At 43.7% G+C, this 26,350-nt stretch overlaps 2 protein-coding genes across 2 annotated transcripts in view; both read right to left on the bottom strand.

The window, feature by feature from the left end:
• LOC307232781 (GDNF family receptor alpha-2-like) overlaps positions 1–3,968 on the bottom strand; it is a 59,420-nt gene extending 55,452 nt beyond the window's left edge. The window contains exons 1-2 of the mRNA XM_080003937.1: positions 3,853–3,968; positions 2,254–2,601 (exon numbers count right to left, since the gene is read on the bottom strand). Coding sequence (XP_079860063.1) covers positions 2,254–2,601; positions 3,853–3,889 — 385 coding nt within the window. The 5' untranslated portion in view covers positions 3,890–3,968. The remainder of the gene's footprint in view (positions 1–2,253; positions 2,602–3,852) is intronic.
• A 5,249-nt stretch (positions 3,969–9,217) lies between these two features.
• On the bottom strand, positions 9,218–25,510 carry bco2l (beta-carotene 15, 15-dioxygenase 2, like; the record flags this gene model as incomplete). Its single annotated transcript, XM_080004254.1, has 14 exons — positions 9,218–9,343; positions 9,681–9,791; positions 9,939–10,121; positions 10,788–10,925; positions 11,038–11,208; positions 11,399–11,559; positions 13,059–13,199; positions 14,037–14,139; positions 14,241–14,356; positions 14,837–15,048; positions 16,072–16,252; positions 18,320–18,429; positions 23,536–23,577; positions 25,392–25,510. The coding sequence occupies 14 exons, from the start codon at positions 25,508–25,510 to the stop codon at positions 9,218–9,220; spliced, it is 1,914 nt and encodes a 637-aa protein (XP_079860380.1).
• Positions 25,511–26,350: the final 840 nt, after the last annotated feature.

Consider the following 26,350-nt stretch of genomic DNA (forward strand, 5'->3'; position numbering starts at 1 on the left):
TGGTAGAGTCGGGAAAGGAAAAGGGAGATAGAGGAGTAGGGCTGGGCGAAATTGATCAAATAAAATATTGCGGTATTTTTGGATGATATCGGTAATTTTGCCAATATTTTGGGGGTGACTCTTGGTGCTTTCGTAAAATGGGCAATATTCACCGTGTTAGCCGTGTCCACACTGCTGTATACATATTGTATTATTCATCATGTACAGAAATATCCAACTTTATTTATATTTATATTCATATCCAGTCGATACTTCATCCATACTGTCACTTAGCCCCTGTCATGGCCTTTTTTGTAATTTATCTTTATCTGGAATATAGATCATATTTTTCATATTCTGTATAGACTGGATTTTTGGTTGTTTGTCTTGACTGTTAAGCATTCTTTTTTATGCTACTTGTCTGCCTGCACTACAATACACCAACTAGTACCAAGGCAAATTCTCGTATAGGGAAAGGGACTTGGCCCAGATTCTGCTTATGAAACATTTACACCCAAGAAAACAATCATTAGTAATGTGGATTTTGGGACCAATCAGGTAGATGCGTTGATTAGAAATGCTAAAACAATCTATGAAGTTCAGAAAATAGCATTACTTTACTGTAATGTAGCCTTAAAAACAACATTTAACTTTATCGATATTAGGATGTTGAACCAAAATCGCGGACGATCCCTAGTCACTTATCAATATCATATCGATATCCTATCGATATCTTGACCAGCCCTACAGAGGAGGCAGAGAACAAGAGGAAAGAGTGAGATGAATGAAGGTATACCCCGACGTGTGAACGAGAGAAAACAAAACCAGGAGAACAAGGCGGGACAAAGGGCCGGGGGAGCGTCCACGTGGTTACGTTTTGCTTGAACTCATGTCAGGGACCCTGTGCTGCCTTCGGCCTGATGAAGTGGAGCTGGTGCCATGAGCGCTTGGCATGGCCGATCGCTTCACGGATCACGTCACAGGGAGCCGGAGTCTTTTCGGGGCGTGGAGCCTTTGCAACGCTTCAGTGGCGCCCCACCAGTCAACAAAGCTCAATACAACGCATAATCCGACTTTACACGACACTCAACATCGGTACAACAGGCATTTTTTTCTTGTTTCCTTGCAAAGCCTCCATAACAGGCTATAACGTGTGTGTGTGTGTGTGTGTGTGTGTGTGTGTGTGTGTGTGTGTGTGTGTGCGCGTGTGTGCGTGTGTATGTGCGTGCGTGTGTGTGTGTGTGTGGGGGGTGACAATATTTGTCTAATGATTTCCCACTTCTGCGGTCGCCGACCATCATTTTTTAATTTAGCCATTTCATTTGAGATCCAAGCTGCCGCTATGTACGATACCAATGCAACAGTGTGACTTGTTCAATATTGAAACGTCAAAATCAAGTTTTGCAACAAGGGCATTATTTTATGTTTAGCGGAAGTGGACGCTTAAGGGCTATTGAGCCGTGGGGTTGTAACCTAATAACATGGTAATATGGAACACTTTAGGTGAAAACCAATAGGTCTCCCATAACGGTTTTCCACCTAATGTAATCCTATTACAGCCCCATTACCTCAGAGTGTGAGAGGAAAGCGGGACAACCTATAGTTTCCTTTGGGGGAGGTGTGAACCTTAGTATCTTTTTAAGAAGGCATTGGGGAAATTGGGCAACATTATTGGGTACGGTGCCTGTTTTCTGACGCTGCTTGGTGAGGCACTCTGGAGCCTCATCTGGATTACTGGAATGATACGAGTGTTTAGAAGAGTTGTGATGAGAAAAAAAAATCCATAAATACCATTTAGTGAAAACACATGGTGCACGCGTTTAAAGCACTTTCGATGTTTTGTCCAATGAACATATTAAACCATACACAGCCATAAAGCCCTGAGAATGACTACCCCCCACCGGCCCTTTCCCTGAGTCTTGCAGAACAGCCCACTGCATTTTGCTGACTACATTATTGATCCCATTCCAAACTATCGCTGCTCACACGCTGGGTAGATAGACTGAAACAAATAATCACTCAATAGCCGTATCATAATATGGACAACGTGTGATCTCGCTCTCTGTTCATCGTGCTTGCAAACTGTATAAATTATGCAGACTGTGGGAAAACAAACCGGGGGGGGCTACGGTTCATATGAAATGCTCATATTAAGATGCTTGTGGTCTTATAGAAACCACTGTAATGCGGTGGAACAGGTTGAGAATGTGCAAAAAATGTGCTACTGTTCTTTCATGTTTCAGGTTCCTAATTTCACCATCTGCCTCCCCCTACCTTCAGTAAGTCCCATGTGGATGCTCCAGTAGCTCTGCAGACACTGCAGCTCCTTCTTCATGCCCCTCTTGCAGCGGCAGTCATACAGGGGGCTGACCAGTAGCACCTCCAGGGCGGCGCGGCACTCCCTGTTGGTGTCCAGCATGGAGTCTTTTTCCTTGCCCACCAGGCACTGGCGCATCACCCGGTACCGAGAGCTGCAGGAGGGGCTCTGGTTGCACATGTCGGTGGCCTGGACACAGTCCACCCACTCGGGCTGGGCGCCGGGCCGAGGCCCCATGCTGATGGCGCTGGGGCCGTCGGCAGCCAGGGCCGAGGCCGAGGAGCCCCCCCAGGTCACGGCCTGATCTGGGGTGGGCGAGAGAAGAAAGGGGGAGAGATAGTAAATGGAAAGAGGGGTAATTAAAGATGGGCATGCATTAGTGGTTCTGTGTGTGTGTGTGTGTGTGAGAGAGAGAGCGAGAGAGAGAGAGAGAGAGAGAGAGAGAGAGAGAGAGACAAGGTCCCCACAACACAGGCCTTGATTTTATGTATTGTCGTTTCTCTCTCACTTATAATTTGTGGCAAGGAGCTTGCGTTGTGCAGCGTGATTTGCTTGGTGCTGCTTGAGAGGCAGGATTCATCCCCATCAAACTGCCCCTGAACAACACGCCGCACGGCTTCCTGTTCCGCCGTGTGAATATCACCTCCAACTGAATTACGGCTGCCGGGGCGCCATGAATTTATCACATTTTGCACGGTACCGCTTTGAGATTAGTGATTCTGACATCACGTCTCGTGTCGTTTGCCTGGGAACAAGCAGCACCACCGCCGTTTGAATTCACTGAGTTTGAATTGAAGCACATTTCTAGCCACGACAAATAAAGCTCGGACCGCGGACAGTTTCCCAAATTGAACGCCAGTTGGGGAGGAAATGACAGCGATGTGGGAGGAAAGAAGGAGGAAGACGGGGCAAAGCATTTTGCAGATAACAGTCCAGGTTGAAAAGACCAGTCAACAGGTTTGGATCAGACGCTGGAGCTGGTGCTCGGAGTGCTGTGTCTGGAAGGGGGTTTTGCTCCAAACCGAGGCGCGGGGCACTTATTGATGAAGGGACAAGAGAGACACCTTGTGGTGGTTGTGAACCCCGAGCGCCGGCCGCATCGGCGCAGGGGATAAGTGGGAGCAAGTTGCTCAGGAAAGGACAAGTTCTGACCGTTAAGAGGGATGCACGACAGGCCGGCGATGATGATGATGACGACGGTGATGATGAAGGTGAGGGACAAAACGATCATCCGACGACGCCACCGGCTCACGGTTGACCAAAGACATCCATGCAAGTGAATTCTTAATGTGGTCCAAAATTAAGAATGAGTGAACGACAGGCTTTTCATGGTTATTATATTAACAAATAGTTGTCACACGTGATTAACTGGGTATAAAACGTGGGCGCTTCATCAATATCAATTAGACCGGCGCAAATGCCGCTGAAGTTCATAACGTTCTCTCACACATCTTTACATTTTGATGTTTACGTCGATGAACAATGTGTCCAAGTGCGAATACCTGAACATCCCTTTAGAAGCAAAGCGTGGGCAATGACGGCGGATCACCTCTCACCTATGAACAGCAGAACGACCTGCACCTGTATCCACATAGTCGCAGACAGGGAATGGTGAGTTCAAATCCTCGTCAATTCCTGTAAATTCCCCCCAACGTGTCAGTATCCTCATTCAACTCCACGGATTTTCGGAAAATGCCCTTGTTGTTAACAATAATCCGACATTTTTTTCCCCAGACGCGCAAAATCATCAGACGTGTTTACAAAAACAACAAGAACAAACAAAAAAAAAAAAAACCCACAAAAAAACAAAAAAAACAACGAAATTATAACCAATCAATCAATCAATCGATCAATCCAGAGGAGGAGTTGCCGTTCAGGGTCCGCGTGAGGTGCGTTCATGTCGAAGTGGAAAAACTTGATCCCTCCGCATCGCCGGTGCTCAGGTATTTTCTCACAAATTGTCTTGATAAAACATTCCTCCTGCGGCAAAAGCAGAGAGGTCCCGCCGTGTGTTGCTTGGCGAGCTCCGCCGGGGAGGGTGAACTCCGGGTGGAGGACCCCAGCTTGCTGTGACAGAGCGTGTGAGACTGACTTTGAAGGAGTGGGGAGCGAGGACGCTTCTTTTTGACTGGGCTCGAATGCGCGGAACATCACAGTTTAAATAGGAACGCAATGGCCAGCAGGGGGCGCTGCTGAGCGCCAATTAAACGTGATATTACTTTGAAAAAAAAGCCCTCGTAATACTAATACTGCTAATAATACTAATACTAATACTGCTTGTAATAATAATTATAATAATGATTATTATTATAATAACAATTATAATAATAATAATAATATATATTTATATGGAGAATTTCATCCACCACATGCAATCAAAATGGCTTTACATTACAGTAATAGCAGGCAATAATAGTTATCATAAGAAATAAATGTTTTATCATAAAACCATTTTAATGACAATAAGTAAATATTATACTCAATTTTGGGTCACTTTTTGGTCAGCAATTTGAAGGATCACAATCATTCCTCAGCTTTTCGCTTTCAATCGTTATTACCCTTGAAATATTGCTCTTGAGTCATTAGTCTTGAACTACTCCAGGCAATATTCAAATAATTCTTAAATAATTCTCAAAACAAAGCAGACAAATCCTTTGGGCTACAACATGGGTTTTCCAAAAAGGGGTCCGTCCGGAGCCAAATTATTATTTCGTTAACATTGTTTCTTGTTTCGATTTTTTTGTCAGCCATTTTTAATGCATATATCGTTTTCTCAAAATATGTAAACTCAGCCTCACTAACGAGGGTGAGATTTTTGTTGTGAGCGTTGCAATTTGTCAGATAGGTTTAAGTGAAATGTTTTATTTGCGTGCCCTAGTTTTACCTTTTATTTTATTACCAATTTGTTCCTTTTTTTCGAGAGGGATCTTTAGCCACTCTTAAGAGGTTTGGAACCCCTGGTCTATAATATAGACACACACACACACACACACACACACACACACACACACACACACACACACAAACAGTAGTTTAATTCATTGCAAGAAAGTACAGAGGGTAGATCGTGGTTTTTCCTAAGCATTATCCATTGTGAAAGCCGGTGACCCCCACAAATCTTAAGATGCTTTTCAGGAAAAAAGTGGGGTTCAGAGATTGACTTGACAGAACAGATTACAAACTCATCATTCATTTCGGCAATATAATAACACTTCACATCCCATCTGTGGTTACCCCGTTAAAAGAATAGACCCAACAAATGGCACAATGCCCCGTATTGTTTTTCTGCTCGGAGCTAGGAGATGAGCTTGGAAACCCACGGAACCTGACATTTTTCAAAATGGCTTCACATTAACCAAAATGACTTTGCTGTGCATCATCGCTTAAATAGTGCCTTGACTGTCATAAATCTTCACAAATCTCGAAAAACAAAAGTCTCTATTTAGAGGCCTCCGACAGTGACAAACCGCAAGGCCACTAGCTCATAATGACGTATGATTGTATCCAACGGGGAATGCAAAAAAAAAGAGAGGCGAGGCAAAGACTGGACGGCAGCGCCATCCACCGTGGGTAAAATTTACATTTAGTATTGTCATCCGGGCAACAAATGATCTACATGCCTAATAACGCGCGTGTGTATGAATTCCTCTCTGCATGCTTCCTTCCTTCTCTGCTTCCTTTCGTACCGCCAGGCTATCAAGTCCAAGGTGGGAGTTAATTCTTGTTGACATTGCATGATGCACCCTTCTCCATGGGTATTTAATTGCTCCGCTCCGGCTTCATAGTGCTGCTACACTTTTCGGCGTGTACAATTAGAGAGGCGCCCATGGAGCGACGCCATAGCACAAATGCACGTAGAGACACGTACGCTCTCACACACACACACACACACACACACACACACACACACACACACACAAACAATCCTGCAGGAATACGAGCACGCACACACGCACACACACACACACACACACACACACACACACACACACACACACACACACACACACACACACACACACACACACAACACTCACAGGGACACACAGACACGCATGCACACAGACGCGCATGCACACGCTCATTGGGATGCACATTATCTGCATATCAAATAACTTTTTAACATAAAATGGCCCAAGACTGTGGTACAGGCCATGACAGATCTGGCTCAAAGAGGGAGGTCGTGTTCTGACATGTGTGGAGAATAACTTCCCTTCCTTCACATATTTCTAATGTGGTAAATAAAGATGATACCATTACTAATTCATGAGATTTCTAAATAATGACACAGATTAGGGTCACAGTTACAAAAGCGGGCTGGATAGCGCCGCAAACCGGGACAAACACAAAGAGATAATTAAATCTGAAGAAAGACCATAATAATATATATTTGTAGGTCGGTGTGTGTCCATGTGCTCATGTGTGTTTTTATATCGGTTGCCTTTAAGCATCGTCGCCATGGCGATGATGAAGGGGGAGTTGACCAACTGGCCCCAGCATTGATGAAGATAAGATCTACGTCTCGAATGAACCATCGATCCCCAATGTCTAAGGACTCTTCCCAAAGTACTTTATTTCAATGTAATGGGCACCGAGTTGAAACGATAAGCGCCCCGAACCAATAGCCCAATTTTGCTTGCACACACAAATTAACTCGAGGTTCGTCCAAAGGAAAATGTCATTATCCCGCTCTAATCTTGGACCAAAGGTCAGTGAGACACTTTAATATTCATGCACTTTTTAAGAATGCAAATGAATGTGAACATAATCACACACACTCGCAGAACACACGCACACATGGCTGATTAGATTAAGAATTATGAGCTAATTAATGTGTATCTTGGCGATACCCGTGCCGCATGAATATTAGGGCGCGCTGTGTGGCCCGTGTCGAGAGAACGGTGAAACACTACGCGGCTCATCTTGACTCATCGAATTATTAAAATTAAATGTAAAACTTGAATCTCTTCTCCTTTGGCCTACTCCATAATAAGAGACATTCAGGTTAAAGATGCAAATTTTTTTTATTTTATTTTTATATAGATGGATACCGTAACAGGTACATGCCTGTTTGCGCTGATGAAAACAACAGAAACAATTGTAAACAGCAAAGTACAGGTTTGCACATGGCACTTTGTGGGAGAATTGAATATGAATCTGAAAGAAATCGGTGTTTTATCCAGCTTTAAAAACAGGAGATATTCCACTTGTGTCTTAAATGGCAGTGAGTGATCATTTGCGTGTTCTCTTGTTCATTTGTGCCTTGACTTTGTTTTGGGCTGTTTATGGCTCGTGAAGCGCTCTCCACCTTTCAGACATGACCCCTGTCAGACTCTCGGGAGGCGGCGCGCTACTTAGATCCATTTGTTTTCCAGACATTGACCATTTTCTATCGCATTACTTGGTGAGAAATTGAATTTCCTCTGATGCATTTTTGTGAATCTTAAGTGCTGTTTGGATCTCGTCGGGAGTATTGCCTTTCCGAAGACTGAATGCTACAAAAAAAAAACAACCCAAAAACACTAACGTTTTAATGACTTTTGAAAAAAAAAAAAAAAAAAGATAAAAAAAGAAGAAAGATGTCACTTTTGTGTTTATGCCGAGCTTTATTTGTTTTCTCAATGACTGCGCCCGCAAGCAAATCAGTTTAAAACCAATATTTACTGTACATGGATTGCGACTGAGCGCCATAAAGCCACAGGGCTATTGGCTCCGGTCCAAAAGATGTTTCAAACTGGCGGAGGAGCAAAGTGAGGAGTCATTCTGCAGAGGACGGACTGGATCAGTGTGCCGCTGCCAAGCGAATCAAAGGAAACAGCTCCATCTCACAGGTTCTGATCTGATCTGCAGCTCTTTTGTCCCACTCGAGTGAACAACCTCGAAGCACTTTGGGTTTTTCCCTCAAACAGGGTCATCCACTGACACGTTTCAGCCGCGACATCCAACACGGCAGCCTGTCCGGGGACACGTTTAAATGACGTTTTTTTGATCTTGTGATTTAAATTAGGAACGTCGAATTTTTAAATCCAGGCTCTGTGCCACATAGCTTATATCCGAACGTGGCTGTAAGTGCAGCGCTCGGCTGGGAACTCAGACTGTTACACGTCGAGACACAAAGCGGAGTCGTTCAGGCAGAGCTGGAGGACTCAATTAAGGGCTTTGTCTTAGTTGGTTGGATTTTGTACGACGGGAAAAAAGAGGATAACGCTGCCAAAAATAAAATTGGAACTCTGCTTGCAAACTGTTACATCTCTTATTTGAATACTTTTATCTGATTAATGTTCACTTATCTTGTTCAATCCTATGTGTACCTGAATGGAAAGAGACCATCATGATAGAGGGTCTACCTCGTTTTGAATGTGATAAAGAAATATTAGTGATTGGATATCGGCAATTTTAATCCCAGAAGTGCAACTTCATATTTAAGTGTAATGGTGGGAATGGGATATTTGCGCTCACATTTTGTAATTTATACATATCCTCCATACATATGACATACACACATATGGTATTCCATAATATATTTACATTCTAGGCTTTTCATTCATCAATTAAATACAGTTTCAGTTATGATTACACATAATACTAATATGAAGAGATGATGAAAAACGCATTAAATTTTTTTTTATGCTGCTGCTTGTAACTAATTTGACTCCTCCGTGGGCTATTTAGTTTATATATAAACAAAATTCCCTTCCAAAGTCAGTGCCATGCACCATTTGCACCTCAAATTGCCCCTCCTGCAGCATATTTAACATACAGCACATGTGATTGGTACATTGTAATATATTCTTGAAGAAAGATGACAATATACTGGCATGTTTTGCAACACATATTTGGAGTCCTTGCATATATTAAACTCAATTTGAATGTATGAAATTATATCATTCAATATGTCGTATGTCAATATAAACAAAAGCATCAGTTGGAAGAAACCGTCCCGTTAAAGACCCCGTGCATCCCGAAGGGGATGTTGACGGGGACCTGCGCTCGGCCCAGCTCCGTGAAGGTCTTGGCATCAAGAATGAGCAAGAAGGTGCTTTTATCCTGGAAAAGCGTGAAATGCAGGGGGAATAAAGATCGGTTTCGGAAAACAACCCTCTTTTACATTAACGATCGTGAAACGACCAAGGCCTGTCTTTTCATAAGTGATATAAAACACTTTTTTAGGATGATTATGATTTCCCTACACCAAAATTCCTCAATTCCTCTCTCTCTCTAGTGTCTGTTTTTTTTTTTATTAAAGTGGTAACAGTATGCAATTAATATTAATGTTATTATTCATTATGTGTTCATTCATTAATAAGTCAATAATTAAAGAGCACGTTATTGTGTGGCAGAGGGAAATATAACTTTTAAATCTCTTTTTGAGATGTTCACTGACTTCTCTGGGTGTGATTATGACGGACATGACGACTCCATCGTCCTCGTCCGTCGCATCGGGAGCGGCGACAAACACAGGCTCTGAGGGGAAGAGGCCGGGGTGACGCCACACCTGCAAAGATCACGCCGAAACGCTCGACACTAATCGAGATCTCACATATCGTCCGTTCAATTTTGACTTGCGGTAAAGCAGCGCTTCCCAAAGCGTTGAACGTGGCCGGCGGATGGCGGGACGCCTTTAAGCAGCGTTGATACAGACCTTCAGCTCCTTGGTGTGGACGTCCATCTTGAGCAGCGAGTCGCTGAAGACGTGGCCAAAGCCACAGGAGTAGAAGTAGCGGTACGGCCGGCCGTTGTACTTGGCATAATTGATCTGAGGAAACTCGAGGCCCCCGTACTGCAGCACCTCATCGCTATGTAGCTCCTCATGTGTCAAAAAAACCTGTGAACACAAATATCACATCCCAGAATATGGGTTTTTCTTCTTCTCAGTGATTGAGTTATTATATTTAATCAGATTATTGGTGAATCTTTGACAAACTATCTTTCTAAACTCTTCTATCAGTTGCTTAATGTAGATCTCAGCACCATCCCCGTCTTACTGTGGCTGCATAACGCTGTTCTCGCTCGGATGAAACACTTTGTTAGTTAGGTAGCCATGACAACTACTATGGTGCTTGTGTGTGTGCACACGCATACTGTATGTATGTGTGAGTTTAAGTGCTTGTCTGGATGTGAGTGCGTGTGTGTGTGTGTGTGTGTGTGTGTGTGTGTGTGTGTGTGTGTGTGTGTGTGTGTGTGTGTGTGTGTGTGTGTATGTGTGAGTATGTGTGTGTGTGTGCAGGAGGCAGTCGGAGGCTGGAGAATACTGAGTAAAAGGTAATTGTTCTCTGGGCACACTGGACTCTCTTAATGTTCTGCTCAGAAAGATCAAATTACTATCTTGCATAAAATACCTTCATATTGTCTGACCTGACTTCACAAGCTACATAACTGCACTAAGTGTGTGGGGGTGGATAAACTGGACACAGTGTGACTAAAGGTTTGTATTCTTGGCAATTAATCAGAGCGTTACGTAATGTAATGCATAGCACATATATTATCCCACCTCGTCCTGCCCTGTCTTTTTCGCGGTGGCTGTGCAGCACGGCAGAGTGACAAGGTTTTGTTCCAGGGGAGTGTCGTGCTCCAGGGCCAGAGGGAGGACATACCTCCGAGGAAGGTTTCTGCACAACGAGTTGTAAAACTGAGACACACACACACCCGGGGAAAACGTCAAGAGCGGCGACTGAGACCTCCAACGTAGTACAAAAATTGCTCTAAGTCGAAATAAGGATACGGAACATAGTCCGGGTCACCTTGTCCATTTCCTCTCCCTGGGGTCTGCGCAGGTTTTCCAGGGTGAAATCCCCGATAACCTCCCCATCGTCGCCGCAGCACATGTCCATGACGAGGAAGCCGCTGTCCTCGAACGCGTTGATCTGATGCAACGTGAACATGGGCGCACCGCGGTACCTCACCTTGCTCACCTGTCGGACCAGCCACACAAACCGATTGCATGTTAGAAAGCAAATGCCGGGGCGTTTTTATTTTGGAGGGCGGCGGACGGATTAACAGTGTTCCCTTCCGGTAGCGCTCCGAATTGCCAGGGCTTTTTCACCGAGTGCAGCCTCTCGGCTCTCTGGCGGCCGAGCCCGGTGGGGTCAAGCGGAGACGCACCACTCCGGTGTGCTTGTTGACCAGGTGGAACACGGTGTCGTACTGCGGCTCCCAGGCCATGACTTTGTGGAAGCTCTTGCCCTGGATCCTGTACAGCATGAACTTCAGCAGGTCCAGCTTGATGGGCTGCTCAATAAACACAATGTGATTCTCCGACATGACTGGAGGAAAACACACACACACACACACACACACACACACGCAGGCAGGCAGGCAGGCACGCACGCACGCACACACACACACACACACACACACACATAGGAGGAGAAAGTCAAATATAAAACGGCTGAATGCACCGGACACACACATGTGTACGCTATGTACGACACATGACACTATATACATACACTCAATAACAAGCACTGGAGGCACTAAACTGAAGTATGCATTACACACATGGATGCACACACTTGAAAATACATACACATTAAATTAGTGATATCAGGCGGAGCAGACATATCCAAGTTTAGATCCATGATTGGAGAAAAGAACTAATTAGAATTATACAGCACCCTGAACGATAAAGATCCCCACCCCCCTATTTCTTGGTGCCAGATTGTCTGACAGAGCCAGGGTGGTCTGTTAGAAAAGATTGTAAAAGCGGATACAGGAATTGTTGTTGCTGCAGCAGAACACACAGAACTCGCATGCGTCACCCACACGCGGAGACAAACACCAGCAGATTAACAGAGTAAATTCCAATTTCGACTGCAGCCAGACAAACGCAAAAACTTTTAACATGTGGTCTCAGCAGACCGCAATGAATCAACGAGTGGCAAATCAAAAGTGTGCGTGAGTGTAAGCGCCTGGTGTGATGAAACAACAAACAACAATGCAATGCAAAAACAATCCAAAGTTCTGAAGAAATCGAAGGTGAGGACGGAGGGAGTGTGTGTGCGAGGGAGTGTGTGTCCTGTGTATTTTTCGACAGGGTTTTTTCTGCCATTCGGACCAAGGCAATGGTAAAAAGAGGGAATGTTACACAGAATTCAACTGGGATACAAAGACACCCAAAGTGGAAAAAAAAAAACAACAAGAATATGGTACGGTTAAAATCAGAAAAAAAGAAACTTTGAACAAAAAAGTCTCACACGAAAAGCTTTCATTGATTGCACCTACAGTATATGAATCTACTGTGGCTGAGTGGTTGAAATGTATTGAAGGAACGGTGTCGTAGAAACCGATTTCTATTATTCAAATAAAATAATCTTCACATACACGGTACATTACCATTTTTTTAGACTCGTTGTGAACCTTCTGTTTGATTTACGTAATGTCCTTGAAGACTGCACACAAGCACACGTTGTCAAGTTGCAGGCATTCTCCAGACCTGTTCAAAGCAATTGGGCAATAACCTAAGAATACAAATATAAATGAACAGAGATAGTTCCACTGTGTTCCAATGTGAAGCACCTTCGATTTGGTACTATATCACAGCCTCATAGAGTAATTTCAATTTCACAAGATTTTAAAAAGGCCAACTTATCCTCAAGTGGGTTTACAGCGCTCAGGGTTGAAAGAGAAATTAGATTTTCCCGTGAAACTGCCTGTGCAATGCTTTAGTCAGTGTCATGACACTCCCAGCCCAGGGCCAAGCATCAAAAATACCGGATGAAGCAAAAGAAATTGGGGGGGGGTGGTTGTCTCATGCATGTCTCACCAAAGCTGTGATAGTAGGAAGGTTTCCGCGATTCGGAGGCGGGAATGGAGCATATGACTTTAGCTCCACTCAGATCTGCAGCGTCCTCCTTCTCCACGGTCTCCTCTGGAGGAGGCACCCGGATGATGTTGTAGAAGAAGCCTGGAGAGTTCCAAAATATTCAGCTTCACACCATTGATTACAAACTAGGTAGGTACGTAGTAGGTAGGTAGACAGGTAGATAGGGAGGTAGGTAGGTAGGTAGGTATTGTAGGTAGGTAGGTATAAGGTAGGTAGACAGGTAGGTATGCAGGTAGGTATGTAGTAGGTAGGTAGGTAGGTAGGTAGGTATGTAGTAAGTAGGTAGGTAGGTAGGCAGGTGGATAGGTAGGTAGTAGGTACTGTATGAGGTAGATAAGTAGGTAGGCAGGCAGGTAGGGGGGTAGGTAGGCAGGTGGATAGATAGGTAGTAGTTAGGTAGGCAGATAGATAGGTAGATAGGTAGGTAGGTAGGTAGGTAGGTAGGTAGGTAGGTAAGCAGCAGGTAGGTAGATAGGTAGATAGGTAGACAAGCAGGCAGGCAGGCAGGCAGATAGGTAGGTAGGTAGGCGGTGAGCAGGTAGGTAGAAGGTATGTAGGTACCGTAGGGGGTAGGTAGGTAGAAGGTATGTAGGTACCGTAGGGGGTAGGTAGGTAAAAGGTATGTAGGTACTGTAGGGGGTAGGTAGGTAGAAGGTATGTAGGTACTGTAGGACATAGATAGGTGGGTAGGCAGGCAGGTAGGTAGGAGGTATGTAGGTACTGTAGGAGGTAGGCAGGTAGGCAGGTAGACAGGTACTGTAGGTAGGTAGGGAGGCAGATATTTTGGTGGGTAGGTAGGCAGGCATGTAGGTGGTAGGTCGGTAGGTAGGAGAAAGCGAGGCATGAGATGGGGAGGTAGGTAGGTAATAGGTAGGCAGGTAGGAGATAGGGAGGTAGATACATATGCGGTAGTGCTACCTCCTTTTCCATAGGAGTTGCCCATGTTGTACGTGGCCCCTTCACGGTCATAGTGTGGGTGCGCTGTAGCGGAGCTGACGGCGATGTACTGAGTCCAATCCACCTAAATATGGAGGAAGATATATAATTAATCATCCTCCTTCTTTTCTCTCTCTCTCTCTCCCTCTCTCTCATTATAAAATGGTGAGGGTGTGATGGGAATACCTTCTCCTTCGTCTCAAGGCTGCGTGGGTCCACTCGCCTCATGTAGTTGGTCTCGGTGCTGACGTAATAATCCTCCTTGTATTTGACAAAGTTGACGCTGGCGTTGTCTGTGGCTTCTGTTCACACACACACACGCAGATAGGAGGAAATCGCATTTACGGACTAATTCCGTGGTGATTTTCTTGCCTCAATTGTTCAGCCGGTATTCTTTTTTACCCTTGAGCAAAATGCTTTCCACGATTCCAAACCCACAACACGACATAACGTCAACATTAGGAAAGCTACTGTACGCTTGTACAGTCAAGGGCAGAAGCAATAAAGCGTTCTGTATTTTTTTCTTTCTTTGGTGATGGTGATGTAAATACCGTTTTTAATTCTGAAAATCATCTTTTCAGTTATCTTAATTATGTCAGCACGTATTAATATGATATTCTTCCGCCTGGCCCTCCATCAGCCATTTGATCTGTATTTTCTTCTTCTCACCGTGTGTTATTTAGAATTACTTGCTCATCACATCACACATGAATATTAAGAACAATCACATTGAGTGCGTTAGGATTTCCTATTTACAAAGATACAGAGCGAACACTACGTACGGGGAATTTGAAAGCGGGAGAAGAAACGAGCGAAGATGTTCTTGCAGGGGTCGGGCAAAGCCATCGTGCCGAATTCCGACACTACAATGCGGTTTTTCTCCGTATTCTGGGTGTACGAGTCGCTCCGCAGGAAGCGGCTGCAGTAGGTGACATTTCCGTCGCTGATGTGGAACCGGTGCATCATGGCCATGCCGTCAAACCAGTGGGTGTATCTGGAAGAGAGGGAGAACAGTCATTTTTGCTTCCATTTGGATAATTGCTTTGATCCTTTACGCAGGCCCGGCGCCAGGGTGACGTGACTGAGGGGGACAGTTAAAAATGACGAGGGGGCAAATCTTTTTTCCTAGTAAAACAGTAGGTTATCACCTTGCTTTGCCTATTTCCGCATTTATTTTTCATCCTGCAGATGGCAATATATTTAATATAGTGGCGCACGCACGTGCAGGTTTTTGGGGTTTTTTTTAAGCCTGAGTGGGCATCGAGATTTCATTGGAAACAGCTGTATTATATATTAACCAAAAGAGGGGTCTCGAACCCGACACACCCCTGTTTTAGTCAGACGGTTGGGGTTAGACGCGCAAGGGCAGGGCAGGGTGGTTTTTTTTGTGTTAAATCCGAACATCAACTGTCAAGTTTGGATAAAAGAGAATAATATAAGCCCAAATAATAACCATATTTAAGCGGGCACCCCTCTGTGGTTTTAGTGGGGAAAAAGGAAAAAGAAGACAACAATTCCCTTCCCCGCCTAATTTTTTATAATCACGGCAGGAGAATAACAGAGCAACTATCATATTTTCATGAGCGGCATATTCCAGAATAAATTACTTTATTTAGCCGCCAGGAAAAAGGAGAGGAGAAAGTCCAGACGAGCAGGAAGCTGATTTATTTTCTTGGCAAGAACAGAATATTCATGAGATATGCGTTCTGATTGGTCGAGTCCAAACGAGTCTCTATTGGCGGAACTAGTGTCGGGGCTGAATGCTGTGTGTGCAAAAGAGACTGGATCAGATAACAAGCTTGAAATAAGGTGTTTCATTACCGTCGTCTCAATGACACTCGGCCAATATTTTTTCTATAGGGTAGATAAAACTTACAACTACATTACATTACGTCATTTATCAGACGCTTTTATCCAAAGCGACTTACAATTGTTCAAACACCGACGGACGCAGCCATCCACCCACCGGGCCCAGCTTACGCAACAGGAGATATCTACTGTAGTTATGAACACATACTGGTCTTGTCCAAACTCAAATTTCCCGGGGCCGTTCCTCAGGAAGCTGCCCTTGATCCAGGAGGGGATGGTTCCCTGGATGGTGGTCGGGACGGGCTCCGGTGTTTCCTCCACAGATTGCACCAGCGGGGCCACACTCTCCAGACCGTTGGCCTGCGGACATCGCTGCCTGCTTCCGGGAACTGTCCGGCACAGGAAAAGGAGAGGCAGTTGCCCGTGAAAATGGTCAGTCATAACAGACAGCGGTCATTATTCAGAAATAATTGACCATTTTTTAATGCTACTAGCTAATCAGAATCGAGTATTCCACAGAGAACAATCAGCTTTAATGACACAGAATTACAAAATAGTGTGAAATGTAACGGGACACTGCTGTTAATTAAGCCGGCCTCAGTTGATTATTTTTTTTATTAGGTCACTTCATTTGGACCTAAAAACGTACTGTAAGAGGCTTATCCGTGGACAAAACAAACAGGCAAATCTCAATCAGTGAGCCCAATAATGCCGTGATTCATTTTTACAGGCCTGACGAGTGTGAAGGCGCCCAAGTGTGAGGAGTTCACCGCGGGGTCAGGGCCGTGTTGTTATCTTCACCGGTCGGGGTTGGCAACAATCGCTGTATATTTTACTTTTTAACGCTGTACGTCGACCTGACCCCAATCAGCGAACATCAGCAGGCGGGTTATCAAACAGGGCAACAGCCCTCTTCACAGCCGAGCGAGCAGCTGACAGTGCAAGGCTGATAAGGAGGTAATTGTAGGCATGGGGCAAAAGAAAATGTATGTTTGGGTTTAATTGACGGAAAACTAGAGATTGGACGTTGCGAGACTGTTTTAAGTGACCGTTTCACCCTTTCCACTTTCCGCCTTTATGGACAGTCACACCAAGACAGTCATATATTTTACTATCTGCTACCCAACCCCAAAAAACCCCCACACTGAGCCATATAAGCACAGGCCAAGACACACTGTAACAGTAGTCGTTATGCAACTGTGTGTGTGTGTGTGTGTGTGTGTGTGTGTGTGTGTGTGTGTGTGTGTGTGTGTGTGTGTGTGTGTGTGTGTGTGTGTGTGTGTGTGTGTGTGTGTGTGTGTGTGTGTGTGTGTGTGTGTGTGTGTGCGCGCCTTATCTGTTGACCTGCGTGCATTTCCGCTACCATGATATATCTGGGTGTAAAATATATAAAATGTGTTGCGGGTGATACGCGGAGTCCGACCACGCCCATGGTTCATGGTTTGGATCGTGGCAGATTGGTTTGAATGCATGAGAGGTTATTACAAGAGTGAGCCATAAAGAAAGTGTGCCCGGCACCATGGGAGCAGTTCAATGTACAATAATAAAAAAAAAAAAGACCCACGTTCAAAACCATGAGGGAGGGCGGCGGTTCAATACCGCTGTATACAATTCGGAAATTTCTAACAATCCTGACATTCTTCACATTCTAAATCGATCTAAAATGTCAGCTTTGGCTGTTATTGAGTATTCCATTTTGGAGGCTTAATACCTATCATTACCTGCGCATTTGAGATGACCTCTCTGGAAGTGGCGGAGCTATCGATATTGGGGGGGTATTGCTTAAACTTCTCGTTGTTTTTTGTAAAATTGCTGTTGCAAGTGCACTTTGTCATCTGTGACAGCAGCTGTTGCGTTGTCAAACCATTTCGATTCGTTTGCGCTAAATAGTTGCGGGTAAATAAGTCGCTCAACATGCTAGAACGTGAGCATTTTTATGATGGCTGAAACCAAAGCATGGATCGGATTGTGTGCAGCGAAATACAAACACTGCACACTGTGCCAGCATAGACTTCAATAGCGTATCCCACAATGCATTGTGAGGGCCAAAACCGCAGTAAAAGTTGTTATCAATGCTCATGCTCAAGATGTCTGAAGAGCCATTGTTCATTTTCCTCATACGTACTTGAGGACGCCGGGTGACAGTGCACATATTTAATATGTAGTACGCGGTAGCAATTTCGGACAGAGCACTCTGCTCATCATTCCCACTCGTCGTCAGGGATTAATCATTTCATTGAAATTTCCGTAATTTCACTCAAACTATGACAGTCCGCCAAACCCTCTGGGAACCAAACCAATCTCATGGCTGCCAGTATTTGTACTGCTGCTTCTCTGAGACGCTCCTGACATCCAGCACACATGCTCACCGCCCCGTTACTCAATGTGATGTGATCTCCCTCCGAAAGCACAAATCAAGTCAATCTCCCAAAGTGCGTCCTCCGACTCGGGGTTACAGTGCGAGAGCAGCTGCCTCGTCCACTGTGCATCCGCCGCAAAGCGGATCTGCTCTGGCTTTGGCGGTACGGTCACACCGCCAGTGATGGGGTGTCGCGAAAGCGCCAGGCTGCAATGCATTTCAAATGGAGCGCAGCTTCATCCAGCTGCAGGGGGCGGAGTGGTGGAGCGGCGAGCGGCGACGAGCTTACGGCTTCACGGCGACAAGGAGAGCTGAGCAGACTTCAACTTTATGCAAATGAGCAGCGACGGGGCAACAGCCAATGGGAGGGATGATATGCTCTCAATGGCGCTGATCCTTGGAAAATTGACACCTGGGCCACTGCATAATTGCACATGACTTGGCAATTTCTTTTTTATGAAAAGCGTCCCTTAAACTATCGATAAAAAAAGGAAAATGTCATTTTATGTTTCTACAATAAGGACACATCTTTATTTTAAGGGACAGGATTATCAACATCATTTTTTTGAGAGGTAATTTATTTTGTGAGGTAAACAGCTCCACCATTTCAGTAAAAAAAAAATATGCGCACACACACCCACACACACCATCTATATAATATATATTAAATATGGAAAGGGAGAGAGGTTTGAAATGTCTGGCGCACCCACAACAGCCGGTGGATTTTTAGACGACACGCCCACAAACGCCAGGGGCACAGAAGCCCCGTAGCCGGCGGCATGACCCGAGCGTAACTTGGCTAAAAGAACAAGCGGCACGCCGTTCCCAGGGGACCTAGACCCTCCTTAAGGAATTGGCTCCACCCGACTGACAGCTCAGATCATTTCCAGAGTGCGTAAACACTTCTCCACTTCAAGGAACGTTCCCTGCCCTGTGGCCCACCCCAAAGAATTTAGAAAGGGGTAATGCGCAGCTAGACAGGTCATTATCGCAAAATAACGGCCCCCGACAGGATGACGAGGGTCTTGTATCGCTCTGAAGGGTTTTCTTGAAGTGGAAGTTAACACAACGTCCTGTAAACATTGCGGCCTCTCCTTTAAAAACTTTCCGCTGTCCTGAGCTTGTGTTTAATGACCATTAACAGCTTATTTTGGGATGCTGGTATAATCTGTCCTCCAACAAATGCACCTTTCAATCATTGGCACCGATACTGCGCTCGTGAAGCCAGATCAACTTACATAAGGCTGGACCCCTCTGTTCCATCCTGACGGGAACAGCGATTTACAGTTCTTATTGTATTGTCGTCTCATTCAGGTGCAATCAAAACAGTTTTGATGAGGTTTGGAAAGGAATGATGGAAACTCACTGTGGTCTGGGCGTTTTTGAGCGCTCTCGATTAAATGCTTGACCTATTAGAGAGGTGTCGTTTTCAGACAGATACTCCAAATCCAAATTTCTGCTGTTTTCTCATTGCTTCTCACCAAGTGCAAGAGTTCCAGCTGTTGTCATTCCCTCGCATCGTTCATTTATTCTGACATTTAAAGGCAGGCCATGCGCATACCTGGCGCTGATATAAATACTCTTGAATAAGTCAGATTTAATTGAAACAATACATCATCTTTTCAGTTATGTATTCATAACTTATGTATTTATCAGTACATATTATTTCTGTATGCATTTGTCTGGCCCTCCATCAGCCAGATTGACTCTCTAATATGTAAGATAAAATGAGATTACACTTTATGGTCCTGCGCTGGTAAATTCAGGTCGATTAACGTGTTTATGTACCATGTATCACTATCAACATTTATTAATTCTACATGCATCTGTTGGGCCTCCATCAGCCATTTCATCATTTCACGCATCTTCAACCTGCCTCAATATTTGTCGAATCTGTAAAAATTATGTTGGAATTCTTTTTTCACGCTTCTCCCAAAGATGTATTTCATATGGGACTTTATTGCAACTTTTAAAGGTGTCCTAATGCCAACCTTGGAGGGTTCTTCTCATGAATGTATATTCCTTATAAAAAACATTTGATGGGGTCTTAACGCCGAACATTTATTATTATTATTTTTTTTCAATCTAGTCCCTCCTGATTGAACTACAGTATCTGGTTAATCTGAATTATGCTCATTTTAAATATAATTGAATTCATTAAAACAACGAGAGAGAGAGAGAGAGAGAGATGTTGAAGAGAAGCCGAAAAAAGCCCCGCACCTCGCAGTGCAACGACACAAAGTCTGCGTCTCGACACCGTCGGTGGAATGCAACAAATGAACGCCAGCATGAGATTCAGTCGTCATTCAGCAGAAAAGCAGACAGATTTCTACTGGGAGAGTCACTTCATTGTCAAAAACAGAACAATGCTTTTAATTAAAAACTTTAAATTAAACTCCACAAAGCTGTTTTTTCGGGCTCCAGAGAGAACCTCGGAGAGAAGTATTGACTGATTTAGGTTTTAACCGTCATTAACCTATAGCCGCAAATAAAGTGATGTGAACAGAAATATATTAAATGATTGTCAAAGTGTCATGCTTTTATTAAGTCTGCCATGGCTCCTAACAGCACGATCAAATGACTTTTCTATCGAAAATATGAACTTATTGGCGTTTGAGTTGGCCTTACCAAGCCTTAGTTTGCCTGTGTGCTAAAAAAAGAAAAATGTATTAATATAATGTAAAAAAGGAAACCTAATTATGTTCGTTGATAATTCATCATAACATGCATCGTAACATGCATTAATCATACCATAATTCAATGTTATAGACAAGATTTTCTTTTGCATCTTAGATAAATGGTGAAGAAAAAAAATACAGAATTACTCATAACTGTGTTCACCATGTTCCCCAGTAAAGTATCTCAAGAAGTAAATTCTTAGGTAATAAATCTGATAAATTAGATGAGTTTTGACTTAAATAAGACATCTTTTATATAAAAAATAATTTAAACTGATGATAAATTCTCTCCCGAGTACATATTTTTAGTCATGTTTGGTATTCCATGAATTATATCCGTAACCAGGTGTTTTTTAATTAAGGTTTAAAAAGAATCTTGCCATTTCTCATTTCTCCAACCTATTTTTATGCAATGACATTACTATTACTATTCATCCTTTCATACTATGCACTTTCTGATTCAAATAGGAACACATGTGGGATTTTTTTTTTTTGATCAGCTGAGGCCTTGCAGGTCAACAAACATTTGAGCAGGACCAGTTCTGGAGTCTTGAAGGTTGGTGATCGTTTGGCTCTGATTGGCTCTGAAGGGTCATTGCATTCTATCAACTGGTGAGGCAGTAAACGTATAAAGCCCAAGGACAGCAGGAGAGTCTTAAATGTCATGAATGCCTCCCTGATCTCCCAGTATCATCTGGTCATCTCCTCAGATGAAATGTCACTAACCTCCATGTCGTTTCAGATCCTCCCGCTCCCTTTTACTTTTTGTCACTTCACCTGCCCTTCCTCGTCTGCAGCTCATTCCCTCCTTAGTCCCTCAGTATACACCGATCACCCACAACCACCACTTATAACCACTAATATTGTGTAGCTCCCCTTCATGCCGCAAGAACAGCTCTGACCAGTCGAGGCATGGACTCCAAGACCTCTGAAGGTGTCCTGTGGTATCTGGCACCAAGGCGTTAGCAGCAGATCCTTTAAGTCCTGGAAGTTGCGATGTGGGGCCCCCTAAGGATCCAGCTTGTAGTTCAAGCACATTCCACAGATGCTCCATCGGATCAGACCGTAACCCCACCCATCCGCATGATGTCGAAGAAATCGTCATTCATCAGACCAGACCACCTTGTTCATTGCTCCATGGTCCAGTTCTGAGGTTCACGTGACCACTGTAGGAGCTTTCAGCGGTGGACAGGGCTCAGCACGGACACTCTGGTCTGTGGCTACGCAGCCCCATACGCAGCAAGCTGTGATGCACTGTGTGTTCTGACACCTTTCTATCATAGCAGCGTTAACTTTTTCAGTAATTTGTGCCACAATAGCTCTTCTGTGGGATTGGACCAGATGGACTAATCTTCTCTCTCCACGTGCATCAATGAGGCCATGGACATCCATGACCCTGTTGCCAATTCACCAGTTGTTCTTCCCTGGACCACTTTTGGTAGGCACTAACCACTACATACCGGGAACATCCCACAAGACCATCAGTTTTGGAGATACTCTGACCCAGTCGTCTAGCCAGTAGTTCAGATCCTTACGCTTGCCCATTTTTCCGGCTTCAAACACATCAACTTCAAGAACTGACTGCTCACTTGCTGCCTAATATATCCCTAATATATTCACTTCACCTGTCAGCGGTTTTAATGTTGTGGCCGATCGGTCTAAATACCCGCCCACTTCCCTTTGTTCTCTGCCAGATTGTCTCTTGCATTCCAAACCTCTGCCTGTGTCCCTAAACCCTGATTTTTCACCTGTTTCCCTGCCGGACAAGTTTGCCTTCTCTGACTGATCTCCTGGTTTTGACCCCTGCCTGTTTTTTGGAATAAACCTTGTGCACTTTGACTTCTTACCTGATTGTTTTTGGCTTGTACTTATGGGTTCACATCTGTTCTGAGTCAGTGAGCGTAAAACTCAAACATGCAAGCGAGTGTAAGAATATTTGTAAATGTAATTAAATCGATACATTTTCTATTTAGGTTCAATTTGTTAATTTGGAGATTGATTTTCACATTCTTTTCTAAAACAATCTACAAAATCACAGATGTAGTATTTAGACATTTGCTTTTGTATTGTGATTGTTTGCTATTACTATTATATACATGTTCCCAAACTGTTGCAGCCATGTATGATTGTGTTGTGAACTATGAACTGTTGTGTTTGCATAAATACAGTACATGTATACTGTATTTTCACAAATGTATTAACATATGCACGTTTACAAATTGTACATGAATCTATGTAAGCTACACACAAGAAAATGACATGATCATGGAGGTGCATGTAGAATGTGAAAACATTAGTTTTGAGACTATATCAGCCAAATAGTATTTCTTAAAACAGATTACATAAAAAAAAAGCTTTGAGTACTTTTAAAATCCTTACCGCCAGTATACCTTTACCTCAGTATACACTTTGGTTGGTAGCCTGTCCATGACCCATCAGCAGTTTTACATTATTTCTACATACTCACCACTTGGAGTATGTTGTTCCGCTGCTGTCTTGGGCATGCTGGTGCTGGTGCTGGTGCTGGTGCTGGTGCCGGTGCTGGTGCTGGTGCTGGTGCTGGTGCCACTGATCTGTGAATGGGATCAGCCTCTGACAGAGTGGGAATTAAACGCTGCGGAGTGAGAAATCAGACCTTTGGACGCTCGGCTCGATGGCAAACACAGGCGGGGAGTTCCTGCAGACACAAAAGTGGTACAAAACAGTTGCACAAAAACAATACAGTGGTGACAGTAAATTCAAATGAAATCAAGCATCATTTTCTATCAGGGGTCCTATCTGTCACATGAATCTGAGGAAAGATAGCACATAAATAAACCCATTAAAAGAAAATAATACGTGAAAAGAGATCTTTTAGGCATTCACAATAATAATTTCTTTTTTTTCTCTCTTTTTCCTTTCATTGTTTTCATGGTGTGTGTCTTGAAAAAAAACAATTTGCTTTTGTGAAATTATTCGCCAAACATAAAACTCTGAGAAAAACTGCCGAGTTACACCATCTCAGCGTCAGTTACCTTTCAATAAAACTACTCCCACAGTGAGTTCCCAAAAGTGGCCCTTACCAATAATCCATATGCTGAAAGGAACCACAGTTAGTCTATTTTGAAAAGGAAATTAATCTTCTTCTTAAGTTAAAATATCAACCTCAACTGAGCTCTCATTTTCTATTACATATTTCTGCGGAAAAACTTGAGATCGTGTTTCAGCCATAATTGACCAAAGATCTCTCCTGACGTCCTCTCTTGTCGATGCACACTTAGCAGTATCTAATAATTTCATAGTATGTATAATTGAGCTTTCCACAGCTGTGGCTTTTCATGTACTGTAGCAGACAACCTTTTACATTTTTTCCCATAAAGCAATTTCACGACTCTACTGTGACTATTAGCGTTGCGTAACGGCGAGGACAATTTCGAATATTTTATATTTGAATAATGAATCTGTGCATTCTTTTCCCCGTGGAAACCACTTTACCGCCATCGGCCTTGGTTTGTGGAAAGCAAGGCCGATGGATTCAGGCATTCAGTACATTCCTCGTTTCAGTTACACCCAATATCACTGTTATGTCGGCCACATCAAAGCAGCAAAGGGTAAAAAAATAAAAAATCATTGCCAGTTCCAGTTTATTTTCAAAACAGACCCTTGGGGATTCATAAAATTATTTGTTATTATTATATTAATATTTGCCTTATTATTATTATTATTATTATTATTATTATTATTACTACTACTACTAATAATAATAATAATAATAACAATAATAATAATAATTTATTATTACAACAACAATAATAATAATAATAATAATAATAATATTATTATTATTATTGTTATTATTATTTATTATTATTATTATTATAACTATTATTATTTGAGGGGCTGATGAATGAATAAAATGAGAGAGAGAGAGAAGGTTGGATGATGTGGGGATAGTGATTCAGAAAGTGCGATGGATTAGCCAGGATGAAGTGATTGCAGCTGTGACGAGGATGACCTATGGAGGCATGGAGATGTTTAGGAGAGATGGCAGTGGAGCTTTTAACTAGATTGTTTAACACACTCTTAGACAGTGAGAGGATGCCTCAGGAGCGGAGAAGAAGTGATGGTGATTTTCGAGAATAAGGGTGATCTTCTTCTTCTTCTTCTTCTTCTTCTTCTTCTTCTTCTTCTTCTTCTTCTTCTCCGCCTCCAAACCACACAACAAGCTGGTCTCACTACCATCTTGTAAACCTTCCCTTTCACTCTTGCTGGTAAACCTTCTGTTGCAAATCACTCCTGACAGTCTCCTCCACCCGCTCCACCCTGCCTGCGCTCTCTTCTTCACCTCTCTTCCGCACTCCCCGTTGCTTTGGACGGTTGACCCCAAGTATTTAAACTCATCCACCTTTGCCAACTCTACTCCTTGCATCCTCTCCATTCACACACGTATTCCATTTTGCGCCGACTGACTTTCATTCCTCTTTTCTCCGGTGCATACAGCTACGCCTCTACCTCCACCTCTCCAGGCTCTCCTCAACCTGCTCCCTGATCTCGCCACAGATCACGACATCATCCGCGAATATCATAGTCCGCCGAGACTCCTGCCTGATCTTGTCCATCGACCTGTCCATTACCATTGCAAACAAGAAAAGGGCTCAGGGCCAAACCTAGTTATAATCCCACCTCCACCTTGAACCTATCCGTCACTCCTACTGCACATCTCCCCACTGTCACACTGCCCTCATACATATCCTGCACCACTCTTACATACTTCTCCGCTACTCCCGACTTTCTCATACAATACCACGCCTCCTCTCTTGGCACAGTATGTCAGATGCTTTCTCCAAATCCACAAAGACACAATGCCACTCTTTCTGACCTTCTCCATACTCCTCCATCACCGCTCTCAAAGCAAACATTGCACCTGTAGCGCTCTTCCCTGGCGTGAAACCACACTGCTGCTCACTTAACATCTGCTCTCCTCTTAACCTCGCTTCCCCTACTCTTTTCCCATTACTTCATGCTGTCGCTCAACTTTACACCTCTGTGGTTACTACAGCTCTGCCCATCAACCCTTATTCTTCAAAACCGGTACCAGAACACTCCTTCTCCTGCTCCTCAGGCATCCTCTCACTTTCCAAGATTGTAGATGACAGACTCTTCATCCTCTTGACAGCTGCCCTCACTTCATTCTAGCTAATCCACCCACTAATCCTGATCGGCTATCCCCACATCATCCAACCTTCTCTCTCTCTCTCATTTTCTTCATCCATCAGACTCTCCAAGTACTCCTTCTCCACACACTCTCCTCGCTTGCCAGCACATTTCCATCTCAATCCTTCACCGCCCTTACCTGGTGCACGTGATCCCCAGCTCGGTCCCTCTGTCTAGGCAACAAGTCCCTTTTCCCTATAATTATTATTATTATTATTATTATTATTATTATTATTATTATTATTATTATCAATAAT

The sequence above is a fragment of the Zeus faber genome (genome assembly GCF_960531495.2).
Source record: "Zeus faber genome assembly, chromosome: 7".
Lineage (NCBI taxonomy): Eukaryota > Metazoa > Chordata > Actinopteri > Zeiformes > Zeidae > Zeus > Zeus faber.